Source organism: Megalobrama amblycephala, linkage group LG17 (genome assembly GCF_018812025.1).
Source record: "Megalobrama amblycephala isolate DHTTF-2021 linkage group LG17, ASM1881202v1, whole genome shotgun sequence".
NCBI classification, from domain to species: Eukaryota; Metazoa; Chordata; class Actinopteri; order Cypriniformes; family Xenocyprididae; genus Megalobrama; species Megalobrama amblycephala.
The window spans coordinates 44,493,292-44,509,083 of NC_063060.1; the positions used below are offsets into that span (position 1 = coordinate 44,493,292).

Below are 15,792 nucleotides of genomic sequence, written 5' to 3' on the forward strand. Positions count from 1 at the left end.
AAATGCATACAGAGCACATGCAGGGATATTCAGGGCAGGGCATGGAGGGCTACTGCCCTGCTGGGTTCAGTTCCAACACACCTGTCAGTCATTTTCAATTAGTCATTAATTGGTTTAACTAGATTGTTCAGGTGTGTAGAATTAGGATAGGAAAAACTCTGAAGGACAATGGCCCTGAATGACCTAAGAGTTTTGCATTAACTACACACAGTAAAATAGTGGCTGAAGTGTTATTGCACCCAAACATACAAATTCAGTCAGTATTTACTCGCCTTTATGTTGTTGATCCCTCTGTTTTTTTTAACCCAGCTAATACAAATAGTAAATGTATGCATTTTACTAAGCAGCTTTAAGCATTTATGCAAGACACAATTTAAATAAGACTTTACAAAATTCAAGTAAATGCATTTACTTTTATGCATTTGGCAGATGCTTTTATCCAAAACAACTTACAGTGCATTTATTACAGGGACAATGCCCCTGGAGTAAAGTGGCTTGCATAAAGACACACTGGTGGTGATGGCTGCAGAGAGACCAGCAACCTTCTGCTTACCAGTTCAGTAGTTAACTACCACTACAACACTAAAGTAATAAAGCTACAACAAAAATTAGCATGTAACTGTTAACAAGAAATGAAGCTGTAAACAAACAGAATGCTGACATGAATTGTAAATCTTTATTGTTTTACAGGTAGGTGTGCTCATGGAGAGCAGGCACACGGATGTTTGCCGCAGACACTGCAGCAGCCAGATTGTCCCGCACATCTTCTCCCATTCTTGCTTCTAAGTTGTGTTCCGGGGGCCTGTCATCATGGTCTTCCTCATTTTCTGCCTCAACGATGTCGCCATTGAGAAGAGCGAGATTGTGAAGCACAGCACAGCACGCAACCACCTCAGGCACGAAGGCAGGGTTTACCTCTAAGGCCTTGAAGAAAATACTGCGCCACCGTGTCTTCAGCATCCCAAAAGCTCTCTCTACGATGTTCCGGGCACGGGAGTGCTTGTTGTTGAAACGAGCCTGCACAGGGTTCTGTACAGGCTCTCTGTAAGGCGTGATGAGGCAGATGGGTGCACTCAGGCAAGGATAGCCACCATCCCCGAGGATGCACTTGCCTGGTGGTGGATAAAGGCTGCCAGTGTAGACAGGGCTGTTCCTCAGGACCCTGGCATCGTGCACAGACCCAGGATATCCCACGAAGACATCAAGGAATTTCCCCCGGTGATCAGTGATGGCCTGGAGCTGGATGGAATGAAACAGCTTCCTGTTGTAGTAGCAGTGGGAGTTATTTGCTGGAGGTTTAATCCGGACTTGACAGCCGTCTATAGCACCAACGACTCTGCTGAAAGCTGGTGACCCAGCCAGCTGTGCAAATCCTGCTCCCACTGCCTCCAGGTCATCTCCGGTCGGAAAGCAAATCACCCTCCTCAAAATTCCCATGATTGCCTGGCTCACTCTGTGCACAATGTCATGCACAGAGAACTTGGGGATATCGAAGGTCTGTGAGACCACCCTGTAGGATGCTGCATGGGCAAGCCAGAAGAGGAAGACAAGCACCTCGATGTCCCTCTCCCATCCATGGTCAGATTCCAGCCTGAGTGCACCAATGAGGGACATGATGGATGGCAAAGACAGGCGAAGGTGGGCACGGTGGTCAGCTGCTTCATTGAAATAAAGCTGCAATATTGGCACAGCTCTGTTGAGATGGCAGTAGGACGTGGGGTTGTCCGCCTGTAAATATGATATAGCTTGTTAGAATAATAAATTTGAATTAAGATTTGTTTCATGTGTTGTTGATTTGTATTTATTTGTTTTATTCAGTCGTTTACTCATTTTTGTTTATGTTCATCTTGTTGTCAGTTAATGCATGAATTAAAATAATTATATTTAATTCATTTTTTAACTGAAAATTGATATATTCACATTGGCTGCATGTGTGTACTATTCATGCATAAAATGTCATGACAATTAAATTTACATTTTGTTATTTTACACAAATATATAATTTCAGTAAGAAAATATGTAATATAATTAAGTATTGGTTTGCATTTATCAATATTATAGTGCAATCATTCAGGGCTAATGTTAATTTTAGCAATTCGTACTTACACTTTTAGAGTACAAAATCAGTTTTCTCCAAAGGTGAGATCTTCGAGCGGCTGCCCGACGTCTCCTTGTTTCAAACATTTTAAGTGCAAACATTTTGGCAGATGTTGCAGAAAACGTACAAGGTTTTTTTATTGTTGTCCAGCTACTGATGAAATCAATCAGGTGTTAGTGCACCTGTCGGTCATATCTTTTAAATTGTTGCGCTTGTGATAACGTCGTAGGTCACATGATAACGTCAACATGGCGGATTATATCCGGATCTCGCATACTCAACGAGATTTGGCTGTTAAGTACCTACTCTTTTAGCGCTCGTTAAGTAAGTACTTAATGAAATTGAGTACCTACTCATTGAGTAGGCGGTTTCGGACGCAGCCTGTTTTCTTCTTCTTCTTCTTCTTCTTTTAGTTTTTTGGCAGATTGCATCGTTTATGTGTTGCATACCGCCACCTACTGTACAGGAGTGTGTAGAGTGTTGCAGTAAACCTTTGGTTATTCAATCAAAAATGGGGCAAAAAAAAATAAAAAATTATAATAATAATAATACTTTTAAATTCTTTTAATTAAATCACTGTCTTTAAGGAAAATAAATAAGTTTCTAATTCTTTCACTTTGCATTCCTTGTTCCCCAAGAATATCCTCAATGCTATCGTCCATTTCTTTCCATCTTTGTCTCTGCTCACTGTACCTTCCACATCTAAATAAAACATGTTTTACATTTTCCTGTGTTTGACATTCTGTACATAAACCATTTCCTTTTCCTATCATCTTCAGTGTTGCATTCAGTCCTGTATGTCCCATTCTTAATCTTGAGTATACTATTTCTTCCTTCCTGTTTTTCATATTAATTCTTTTTCCACCAACCTGTTTCTGAAAATTGTAATATTGCCTAGCCTTAGTTTCTGCTTCCCATTCCTGTTGCCATTTCTTTATTTCAAATTTTATTTTAGTTTTCGCTTCTCCTTTCCCTATTGGAACATTAATTTCTATTTCTTTATTTTTTAGTGCCTTTTTAGCTAAATCATCTGCCTTTTCATTACCTCTAATTCCAATATGTGCTGGAACCTAACAGAACTGAACTGTTATTCCTAGGCTTTGAATATTTAACAGTATATTTCTAATCTCTACTATTAGATCATCTCTGACTGAAACTCCACTTTCTAAGCTCTGCATTACAGCCATTGAATCTGAGCATATTAGCGATTTTAATGGTTTTATCTCTTCTATCCACCTTAATACTGTTATTATACCAATCATTTCAATTGAATATACTGAAAGGAAATTATTTAGTCTATACTTCAGACCTTTTTTAAATTCAGGTATATAACATAGACTGTTTTACCAGATAATATTTCTATTAAAATGAAAACAGTGACAAATATGATACAAACAATCATGGTAAAAAGGTTGTATGAGTTCATAAAGCAGAGTTCATTCATGTGTTCGAATTAAAACACATTAAAGTTCAAAGTCATATATATATATGATGTTAACATTAATTAGTTAATTTGAGTCTAAAAATGGGTATAAAATGTGAAAGAAAAGTTATCTTTAAGTCTTTAAAGGAGGCCTATTAAGCAAAATTCAAAACTATACCTGTTCTATCTCCATGCAGTATATATTCTCAGTTTCTGACATTACAGAGAATACAAATCTGACGTCATTTATCCGCTATATCGACAGGATGACTAGCCCACTGTGTTTCGAATTATGGGTTCCACTTCCGGTTTTGGGATCTTCCATTTAAAAAGACTGAAACGAATTGTTTCAAATCATAAGGTTGCCCTACAAATAAAGCGTATCTGTCAGCTTGACTGAATGAGCTGTCAATATTCCTTCTTGTTTTATTTTCATACATCATGAGGATAACGTAACACTTGGTATCCCATTAAAGGTGATACAGAGGTTCTTTTTGTCGACTGAGAAACCAAAGACTGTTGAGTTTTTGAAACAAGCGCATGCGTGAGAACAACCCCCCTCCTTCACAGCTCATTTCGAGGGAACGCCTCCAAAACTCGTGCACGAGTATGTTTGTTTACCACCGGCATTCGCTGTGTCATGTTCATTATATCGGACTCACCGCAGATAACTCATAATCTGCAGTTGTTACTCCTGTCTCCTGACAAAAACATTGCATGTGGCGCCTGTGGAGTGTGGAAAGTTACTGGAGCGTGCAGCCGCGCACGTCTCTCACAAGGAACGTCATGGCAGTGACTGACAAGCCAGAGGGCCAATTGTTTACGTGATGATCACACAAATGATTGGCTGATGTTTTTAAGGCCCTACCTCATGCACAGATGATGTATATTAATATTATTCCTTTCAGTGCACCTAATAAATAGTCTTTTATCAATTAGTAAAGACAGTTTCAAGTAATATTGCAAAAATGTATAAAACAAAACATCCTCTGTAGCACCTTTAATAATTCATTGGAATGCACGAAGAATCTCTAGTTTTTCTTCTCATAGCCTCACGTCTCTTTCCAGGTTTGTTTTCACAGGTAAATACAATTTATCATCTGTAAAAATGACGGAAATCACTTTGAAAGTTCACTTAATGCTGAAGTTCATGAACATTTTTATTAAGGAACATATATTACATAATGCACATATATATCACTATAGTTATGGTTAACCCGTCCGTTATTGCTGTAGAAGAATCATGCTTTTTCATGGCCTGTTGAAAGTACCTTGTTGATGCTTTTACACTTTCATTTTCAACACTCTCAAATGTATCTAATTTGATAAACAGAGCTGCGTTACCTCATACTCATGACCAGAAAAGCAGAAGCAGTGCTGGCGACTGTGTCATAATAAAAGTTCTGCTTGTGTGTTGCTCAATCGCTCCAGCTCCTCGTTCAGCTCCCACAGCTCCTGCTCTGCTTCTTACTACAGTAACGTTAATAATCGCATCCATGAACATGATTTCTTCCTGAGTCCTATCCCTATTCTTTTGCACCGGGCATTGAGAATGGATACCACATGTCCCAAGATTCCGCTCTAAAACGTGGCGTCATCAAGCTACGCCTTTGTTTTGAATAGACCTCTAGCGGGCAAAATTATTACATAGTGTACCTTTAATACCCATTGTGTGAGCTGTCTCTTTAATACAGCGACGTTTATATGCAGGTTGCCATTGATTGGGCTGACATTTCTGACACTCCCACCAAACAAGAGAAAATGTATCTCAAACCCCATTTCACACCGTTTCCAGGAAACATGTCGTTCAACCCGGAAACTGTAGCAAAACGTTGCGCACCGGTTTGAGCTTAACCGTTCCCCAGCTCTTGAAGCTCCACTCTCTTCTTGAGAGCAGGAGCTCATTTGCATATAAAGGGCACACACTGAAAGGGTAGGTTTTTGCTCACATGCACATTCTGGGAACATCAGAGACTTATTTTACTTGTAAAATGGGCCATAATAGGTCCCCTTTAATGTTATGAAGAGACGAGAATACTTTGTGTGCAAAAACAATGACTTTATTCACCAATATGTTCTCTTCTGTGTCATTCCCATACATTGTTTACGTCCATTGCTTCCAGGAACAAAAGGCTTGTTTGAGATGAACTACACCAGCCTGCCACTAAGATCTTCCAGTTGCAAGCTGAGATGAACATCATTCAACAGCAGAATAAAGAAGCTCCAGCAGGTGAACAAGCATCAATATCAAATTTTTTCTCTGATTGAAGACTCTGTGTCAGCTCAATCTGAGGATCCATTTATCCAGCTGTAATTCCTCCAGATCTTCTTAAATAAGGAGATCAACCTCTGAATTGGATCAGCTGTGCTTCATAAACCAATCACATTACAGCCTCGACTGGAGTTTGAGCACTTATTAGACAGTTTTCCCCATCTTGGAGAATCCAAGATGGCTGCTGCAGTGTTTCTCTGAGCTTGTGCAAGGTTTTCAATCAAATAAGAATCCAAAGAATCCTGCCCAAAACAACATTCTTCTTTTGAAGATTGTGTGAAGAAGAGAAAAATCAACTTTAAATAGCAAAATTGTGGACTTGAACTGTATTTTGTGGAGGTTTTTGGCTTCAGGTGAACTTTGGGCCTAACAGACCTTGATGACCAAACCATGCCACCTAAAGCAATAAACAACAATACCGAGGGATATGTTACCAGGGCCGGCGACTGAACTAGGCGGTTGCCTAGGGCGACAAATATGTTGGGAGCGCGGGCGCCCTCTAGAGTCGCCGTTACGTTACGTTAGGCAAGTGCGCAGTTGAAGAAAATGAAGCGGTCTAATAAACCCTCCGGTGCACAGGGAAGAAAACGGAGAAAGGAAGAAGATAAAAGGAAAACCCAGTATAGAGATAAATCTTCTCATCTCAGCCATTGAGGTGTTAAATGAAATAAATTTGCTTAGTATTGTGCATCATCACCTTGAACGTTTCATTGCTGTCACTAAGCTATCACTAGCTAGCTAGTTACTTTGCTAGTTTGCTACGTATTACTAGCAAACCAAACTTAACTTCACTGATAACCTACATGGATGTAAATGTCAAAAGACCAGTATTTCGGATAACGTATGCATGCTAGTTATGAAAAGTACAGTTGCTCTCTACTCTACGTTCATTATAACTAGCAGGCTTACACACACACAGTAACCATTATGCTGATAGTGGTGTTGACGTGGTGTTCACCCTTCTGTACAGTTCCCCTCTAGGAATATACTAAAATATGTTTGTTTTTTTTAATTGGCCATGGCCAGATGCACTCAGGCAATATTTGCAGAGGCCGGCACCTGCTGGAGAAAGGACACCTGATCCTTCATGTTCTCCTCTCTCTGAACTTTGTAAGTACAACTAGTACTTATGTTGCTGTTTTTGTTATTGTTATTATTATTAGCAATTATTACTTTTAGCAGCCTAATAGATTAGTAATAATAGTAGTGGTGGTAGTAATTGTAATTTATCTACTACAAGTTACATGGTCAGAGATAAAATGTATTGGTACAATGCAGCTATGTGGTAGGATGATAGAAATAACCAAATGCAATTGTGTAACGAACAGCATGGATGAACTCTGTGTTTAAATACATACAGCTGCAGGAGTAGGGACATCCAATAGTGATACTCCAGGGACCAGTGACACACAGGCCAGGAACACACAACCTGCATCAACTGAGTCTATTTAATAGTATTTATTCAAGCCACATCCATACTTTAAAGTACAACAGAAAAAGGTTAGCATGTATTAAAATACAATAGCTTGTTTTCTTAAAGAAGTTCAACCACATTCATCATTTCACTCACTGCTTGTCTGGCTATACAATATGCTTGTATACAGGTGAAGGTGAAGGGACACCCAGGACCACATCAAGAACTCAGGGCACCAGTGAAAGACAGACGACTGAGACCAGGGACACGCAGCCTGAAGGAAGTTAGTCCTTTGAATATGTCACGAATCCTGTCAGTTCCGGACTACATTTCCCATCATCCCCCCTGTCAATCACATGCACTCACTCCACCTATCACCTGTTGCCACATCCACCCTAGCACACCACACTGATCACCACACCCAGCTGCAGCTCATTATCAGGACTATAAAGGACTCACACTCACACCACCAGTTTGCGAAGTCTTGATTACTACTGTGTCATTTCTGAGCGTGTATATCCTGTCTGCCTGCTGGTTATCTTTTCTGCCTGTCTCTCGTTTTTGACCCTTTGCTGCCTGTCCTGATCATCGCCTGTCCCTTGACTACGACTCTGCCTGTTCCTCACTGTTCCTGTTTGTTCCTGTCTTGACCCTGCCTGTACGACCACTCTTGTTATTAATAAAACGCTGCCTGTGAGTCCCCTTCGTTACAGAATAACTAATTCAAGCTTACAACCATCTGACAATATGTACTAGAAAGGTCATTCTTGTATGCCGCACAGAGGAGAACCGTTTATAAATTAGCTAGTTAATTACTTTGTACGCATTAGAAAATCATTTTTACTTTTAAAAGAAGTAGCATAAAGAACAAAAGGATTATAAAGTAATATCTTACTTGCGTCGCATCTGCATTCAGAGTTTTCAGTCACACACTGACTGAAATTTCCCCTCAAACACAAAGCACAGCAGAGGCAGCAGACGAAGATCTTCCTTCCTCACGTTGTTTCTCTGATAAACACTCATCTCTTAGTGACAGGTTACCATCGTATTTAGATTAGATTAGATTAGATTCAACTTTATTGTTGTAGCACATGTAAGGTACAAGGCAACGAAATGCAGTTAGCATCTAACCAGAAGTGCAATAAGCAGTAAGTACAAAATATACAGTGTCTACAATATGTTACAAATGTACAAAAAAAAAATACAAATAAGGCAATATTTTGGACATACTTTACAGGTTTTAAATACTATCAGCATAATATACAGATAAGTGTACTATGAACATACTATACAGATAGATTATGTATAAGTGTATGTACACTATAAGCAGAAACTATGAACAATGAACATCATTTACATTAGTGCAATGGACAGTAAAAGTGCATAGAAAATATTTCAGTGTGCAAATGGATTACTCAGGATTCTGAATGAACAGACAGTGGTGCAAGTAATAACAAGCTTACTGTTTTCTTTTGCTTGTTTGTAAATCAGGGGCCCGTTTCAGAAAGGAGGTTAAGTGAAAACTCTCATAACCCTGAAATGAGGGAAACTCTGGGTTTTCTGTTTCAGAATGGGAGGTAGGTCAAACCCGAGAAAGCAGGGTAAGTCAAGCCCGTTTCTGAAAGAGAGGTAACGTCTACTCAGAGTCAGTTACCATGGTAACTTACTCTGTGAACCTAACCTGGTTGGGAGCAGGTTTTCTTCGGTAAACCCAGAGTTTCCTTCGGTCTCCTCCCCTTTTTTAAAGTGGAAGTGGTATTTAAGTACCTCATTCATTCTTTCGATACACTCATTTATTGCGCATACAGAGACCTGCATGCAGTGAAAATGGCATGTCCTTTTATGGAGGATCCTGTCGATGAGGAGGCTGCATTAATTCGCAGAGAGTTGCATTTACATCGTGAAAGGATTTTGAGACCCCGAGTGGATTTTTTGTCATATCCCCATGCATTTTTATTTGAGCGGTACCGTTTTTCTTTACAGTCAATTAGGTATATTCATAATCTCATCCATCCGTACATCAGAAACACCAGCCATCGTGGCCGTGCGCTTACGTCCGAGCAGATGCTTTGTGTTGCTTTGCGTTTCTTTGCAAACGGCAGTTTTCTTTATAACATCGGGGATGCAGAGCACATTAGTAAGGCCACTGTGTGCAGAACAGTAAGAAAAGTGTGCCTCGCTCTCAAGCGCTTTCTGCGAATTTTTGTGGTGTTTCCTGGGCACAAACCTGTAAGGGTGGAACTCCTACAGCGGTTCAGACTGTAAGGTTTGCCGAGCGACTAAAGAAACTTTATCAGTAAGATGTTAGAAAACTGTACATTTCTTGTCTATTACCACCCACTGCAACTTATACCAACGACGGAAATAAGGCGCAGTTACAATAGCAAAATATGTGGGAGAGCGTTGCTATAGTGTGACGAATATTGTATTGCAATAGGGAGCACATTAATGTGTCACGATATCCAGTTGGAGTACCCTGGTTGGCCACCAGAGGGCACGGACTACGTCACCAGTTTTCACTTCATTTCCCATAATTCACCCCTTGGACTTATCAGCCTCATGTCATTGCACACAGGTGTTTTGTGTTTGCTCATTAGTTCTGTCTATTTAGTTTCAGTGTTTTTTGCCTGTGTTTGTGGTTCGTTGTTTACTGTTTCGTGCACTTTGTTTCTGGTTTCTGTTTTTGTGGACTGTTTATTCCCTGGACTTACATCATTAAACTGCACGTGGATCTTATCATTTCGTGTCTGTGCATTCCGTGACAGAACGAACCACCAATTAAGATCCAGCAGCATGAGGACTATTTTGTCAGGCTCATGCAGGGAGTGTGTGGCTCTGCTTGGGGCAGTGATTGCGTTACGCCAGGAGGGAGAAGAGGTAGGATGCTTTGCCAAGGTCTTTTGGACGGTGGCGGTGGGGCTGAGGTACAACGATGCGGCGCTGAAGGATCTCTTTAATGGCTGCATTGACGATCCTCTACCTCGGTGTGAGATGGAGGGGCTACAGGACTTGGATTTCTGGAGATTCGCCGCCTATCTTCGCCACCGGGTAGATTGGGCCTCACCAAGTCAACCAGGCAGTGTGCATGCTCCTGACCATGAATCCGTCTCTGAAGTCACCGGGGAGGTGGGCACTGAGCCTCAGCTTCAGCCCGGTAAAGCGAGGAGGAGGAGAAGGAAGAAGGTTTCCTTCGGACGTCAGGGCCCGGAGACCTCTCCGGTCAGTGAGTCCGCTCCAGCCGGTGGGTCCGCTCCAGAGCCCGCTCCAGCCAGTGGGTCCGCTCCAGAGCCCGCTCCAGCCAGTGAGTCCACTCCAGAGCCCACTCCAGTCAGTGAGTCCACTCCAGAGCTCGCTTTAGTCAGTGAGTCCAGTCCAGAGCCCACTCCAGCCAGTGAGTCCACTCCAGAGCCTGCTCTAGTCAGTGAGTCCACTCCAGAGCCCGCTCCAGTCAGTGAGTCCACTCCAGAGCCCGCTCCAGTCAGTGAGTCCACTCCAGAGCTCGCTTTAGTCAATAAGTCCAGTCCAGAGCCCCCTCCAGCCAGTGAGTCCACTTCAGAGCCCGCTCCAGCCAGTGAGTCCACTCCAGAGCCTGCTCCAGCCAGGGAGTCCATTCCAGAGCCTACTCTAGTCAGTGAGTCCACTCCAGAGCCTGCTCCAGTCAGTGAGTCCACTCCAGAGCTCGCTTTAGTCAGTAAGTCCAGTCCAGAGCCCACTTCAGCCAGTGAGTCCACTCCAGAGCCCGCTCCAGCCAGTGAGTCCACTCCAGAGCCCGCTCCAGCCAGTGAGTCCACTCCAGAGCCCGCTCCAGCCAGGGAGTCCACTCCAGAGCCCGCTCCAGCCAGGGAGTCCACTCCAGAGCCCGCTCCAGCCAGGGAGTCCACTCCAGAGCCCGCTCCAGCCAGGGAGTCCACTCCAGAGCCCGCTCCAGCCAGGGAGTCCACTCCAGAGCCCGCTCCAGCCAGTGAGTCCACTCCAGAGCTCGCTCCAGTCAGAGAGTCCGCTCCAGCCAGTGAGTTCGCTCCAGAGCCCGCTCTAGCCAGTGAGTCCGCTCCAGAGCCCGCTTTAGTCAGTGAGTCTACTCCAGCCAGTAAGTCCACTCCAGAGCTCGCTCCAGTCAGAGAGTCCACTCCAGCCAGTGAGTCCATTCCAGAGCCCGCTCCAGCCAGTGAGTCCACTCCAGAGCCCGCTCCAGCCAGTGAGTCCACTCCAGAGCTCGCAGAGGTCCAGGACTCCAGCTCCACTCCAGAGCCCGCTCCAGCCACCGCTCCAGAGCCCGCTCCAGCCAGTGAGTCCAGCCAGATGCCAGTCCACTCCAGCTTGTTCATCCAGAGCCCGCTCCAGTTAGTCCAAATATCTTTAGATATTTTCAATCAGCCAGTGAGTCTTACAGCCAGTGAGTCCCTCCTTCCAGGCACCTTTGGCCACACTCAGCCAGTGAGTCCACTCCAGAGCCCGCTCCAGCCAGTGAGTCCACTCCAGAGCCCGCTCCAGCCAGTGAGTCCACTCCAGAGCCCGCTCCAGCCAGTGAGTCCCTCCAGACCCGCTCCAGCCAGTGAGTCCCTCCAGAGCCCGCTCCAGCCAGGAGTCCACTCCAGAGCCCGCTCCAGCCAGTGAGTCCATCCAGAGCCCGCTCCAGCCAGTGAGTCCACTCCAGAGCCCGCTCCAGCCAGTGAGTCAAGAGCCCGCTCCAGCCAGTGAGTCCACTCCAGGCTTCCAGCCAGTGAGTGTCCAGTGAGTCCGCTCCAGTGTGGCAATAGCAGTTGGTCACTCCAGCCAGTGAGTCTTCAGAGCCCGCTCCAGCCAGTGAGTCCACTCCAGAGCCCGCTCCAGCCAGTGAGTCTCCAGCTTCCAGCCAGTCAGCCAGTCCCTGAGCATGAGAAGGTCCATCAAAGCCGTGGTGGAGCACCGCTTGCACCGCTGTCCGATATGCTCCGCTCTGATACGGCCGTCATCCATCGGCCAAGGCCGTCACCGACTTCCGCTCTCTCTGACACCTCGAGCACTCCCTGACACGGCCACGGAGCGCCCTTGGTCAGCCCTGCCGCCGCTGCCATCCAAGCCTTCTGCCCTGCCGACGCCACCTGAGCAGTCTGAGCCTGCTGTCGTTCCTGAGCAGCCCGAGGCCGCTGCCGTCCCAGAGCTGCTCGCTCTTTTCGATATGGCCACGGAGCACCCTCGATCGGTCTTGCCGTCGCTACCCAGATCTTCTGCTCTGCCGCTGCCATCCAGGCCTTATGTTCTGCTGCTACTGCCCAGGCCGTCTGAACCGTTGAAATTTGCTTGGTCAGTTCCTCCAACGCCGCCCTGGCAAACAGCTGGGACTTCAGACCTGCCAGTGCCCGCCTGGTTGGTTCCTCCAGCACCGCCCTGGCAAACAGCTAGGACTCCAGACCTGCCAGTGCCCGCCTGGTTGGTTCCTCCAGCACCGCCCTGGCAAACAGCTAGGACTCCAGACCTGCCAGTGCCCGCCTGGTTGGTTCCTCCAGCACTGCCCTGGCCTTCGGGGGAGCACGCTGGATCTGGCCCGCCATCCCTCCCCCTGATCCTCCTCCTATCCACCTCCCTCCTGAGTTTTGTTTTGTTTTGTTAAGTGGAGCGTCTGGTATCCGCTCCGTAGGGAGGGGGTAATGTCACGATATCCAGTTGGAGTACCCTGGTTGGCCACCAGAGGGCACGGACTACGTCACCAGTTTTCACTTCATTTCCCATAATTCACCCCTTGGACTTATCAGCCTCATGTCATTGCACTCAGGTGTTTTGTGTTTGCTCATTAGTTCTGTCTATTTAGTTTCAGTGTTTTTTGCCTGTGTTTGTGGTTCGTTGTTTACTGTTTCGTGCACTTTGTTTCTGGTTTCTGTTTTTGTGGACTGTTTATTCCCTGGACTTACATCATTAAACTGCACGTGGATCTTATCATTTCGTGTCTGTGCATTCCGTGACATAATGTTACTAAATCAAAACTAGTTAGCACATCATTTGTAATAGAAAGGGTTTAATGACAATATCTGATTATGGTTACACTTAAAATAATTACAAAATAGATGTATGAGATGATAAAATCATATACCATTAATCGTACACAGCATGTATGAAAAAGTTACCTGAGAGAGAGAAAGAGAAATAGAGAGAGAGAGAGAGAGAGAGAGAGGGCAAGAGAGTGCCCGAGATCCAAGGAAGAAGAGCATAGAAAAGGAGAGCAGAGCAACAGTTAAAATCCGCTTTTATCCCTTCCTTGACCATGTGACTTAAACCCAGACATTCAAACTGACCAATCAGAAGATTAAAACTTCCCCCCACTGTACTAAAGGTGTGACCATTTGTAGACCCCCGATGTACACACATCTTGGCCTACAGGCCTTGATCACTATCAACACCTTTGTGCCTTCCAAATGGCCCTTGGCAAGAGAGAGGGGGTTGAAACAGTAAAGCAAATGTCTTTGTTCATTTTAAAATATCTTTAGATATTTTCAATTCTTACAGTCCCTCCTTGGCACCGTTGGCCACACTCATGTGTCAAAAGGTGGCACAGTCCATGAAGACATGCTTTCTGTTGTGTGTAGATGTCAACTTCAGACTTCTTGTCCAGACTTGTTGCAATAGCAGTCGGTCAGTCTTCAGTCTTTGTTCTCCCTTCAGTCCTGCATGAGAAGGTCCATCAAATGGTGTTGCACCATTCATAGATATGCAAATCATCCATCGAACACTTCACACCTCCACAAGAATCAGGCACTGATAATGGTAGAACTCAGTTGTCCCTCCTTTGAGACAAGACACAGGATTTGAACTTTGGCAGCAGGGATCCTGTTATTTAAAAGAACATATAGCACAACAAACAGCAAAAGCATACATATGGCATTTGTCATTGGTCAGAGGTTTGATGTGGTCAGATTAAATTTGTCTCTGGCAATAAGCCCTTAAATCGATGTACTTGATAAAGTGGTCAAGGCAAGAATAAAAGAAGATCCTACAAGCTCTTACATTGTTTCTGGAAACATTGAAATAAATTGCATAATAACAAAACAACAAATGTTGGTTTAAAACACCCATTTCATGAAGAGTATTAGCAAAATATTCAGTGTAACCAAATACAGAGATTCAATTGAATAAATGTCCAAAAACATTATTACAAGTCAAATGGACAAAATACAAAAGAAACATATGAAGTAAGCTTCAGAGTTGTTTCAAATGCATTAATGATAATACAAATTGTGTGCTTAGGTAGAATGAGAAATACTAACATTTAATTTGGTGAGACAAATAACGAAGTGATTTAGTAAATCCAAAGTAAAAAACAACAACAACAACTGGATGAAATTCACAGTTATAGTGCAGTCTAGACTTAAAGACTTAAAAACAAAAACATTATATGCAAACATTTTGTGAGGCATATGTAGATGTAGATTTGACTTTGTGTTTGAAGATCAAATCTATGCGGCTGCATTTAGCTGTGGCTATGTGTAAATTCAATCATGCTCCAAACAAAGGTGAGGGAGTTTTACAATTGTGATGCAAATTTGGTCCTGTTGTAACAGGAAGCCAGCTTGAAGATGTGAGTATGAGGTGTGATTTGGCTCAAAATCCTTCTACACCAATGTTTTCGTTAAGGAGCATGATAAAGTGCAAAGTTCAGAGTTTCTGAATCCTGTTGTGAGGAAAGCATTTTCATGGTTAATACAATTGTGAATCACATTGTAGCCACATGGCAATTCTGTGCTCCTGTACATGGTTTTACTCTAGCTATATGGACAAATAGCAGAGTTTTCCACTTTAGGAAGGCAAACAAATTCAACATAGTCACACATGCAACTAGAAATTGCTACACAATTCCAGTACTACACTTATTATTCCAATTTAACACAAGGATACTTGGCCTAGAAATGCATAGCATCTACAACCTATTAATCCTAAGTGTTTAATCCAACACTTACAGTAAAGCAATCATGTGTTTTAAAGAATAAACTCAGCTAGTCTTTGTGTACATATAGTATCACAAACAACTTTAATGTGTGTTCTATGCGCACAATGTGTTTAGCACAATCACAAATTTGGAAATACAAACAGGATCATTGCTATTGGGCTGCTAATCCACTAGCAAGTGAAGTCAAAAGTTGGAGGCCTTGCATGAACAATGCAGTTAACTCACTTAAGAGTTTTACCTGCAAATGAGCTCTGATCTTTACTCTTAAAACGTGGTTTCCTACCTTTCTGAAAATAAGGTGGAGGCCTACCCCTACCCAGTGACCAGCATTTGTCCTCTGTATGGCCTATTTTCTGACAGGAACGGCAAAACCTGTTCTCTTTGCCACAGGGTTGTTTGCTGTGTTCTGGAGTTTGAGGGTTTTCATGACTCTCTAATGCTTGAACACCATGCGTTCTGGTACATGACTCTGCGCTATTACGGTGCTGCATCACCTTAAGAACTGAAATAGGCACACTTTCTTTAGCAGTGATCCTCTGAACAAAACATTCCAGATTCATCAGAGCAAGTTCACATTCATCTAAGGAAGTGAACATGCTTTTTAGCCCCATCACTGTTAAGCGTTTTGGGAGACTTTTGAGCATTTAGCTTAGCCTTGAGATCTGCA

General features: G+C 43.6%; 1 protein-coding gene and 1 long non-coding RNA gene across 3 annotated transcripts; one reads left to right on the forward strand and one right to left on the reverse strand.

Moving 5' to 3' along the window:
- Positions 1-684: 684 nt before the first annotated feature.
- LOC125251958 (putative nuclease HARBI1) lies at positions 685-1,614 on the reverse strand. Its single transcript, XM_048165015.1, has one exon. It carries the CDS (start codon positions 1,612-1,614, stop codon positions 685-687), a length of 930 nt encoding a protein of 309 aa, XP_048020972.1.
- A 3,882-nt stretch (positions 1,615-5,496) lies between these two features.
- On the forward strand, positions 5,497-7,904 carry LOC125251348. 2 transcript variants are annotated; one of them, XR_007180979.1, is made up of 4 exons: positions 5,497-5,751; positions 6,820-6,903; positions 7,154-7,293; positions 7,398-7,904. It is a non-coding gene; the product is annotated as an uncharacterized LOC125251348 (long non-coding RNA). The 2 variants fall into 2 exon arrangements; XR_007180978.1 differs by having other exon boundaries at positions 7,154-7,904.
- Positions 7,905-15,792: the final 7,888 nt, after the last annotated feature.

Coding starts and splice junctions, on each gene's coding strand:
- LOC125251958 (XM_048165015.1), bottom strand. CDS start 1,614: ATGTCCCTCATTGGTGCACTCAGGCTGGAATCTGACCATGGATGGGAG.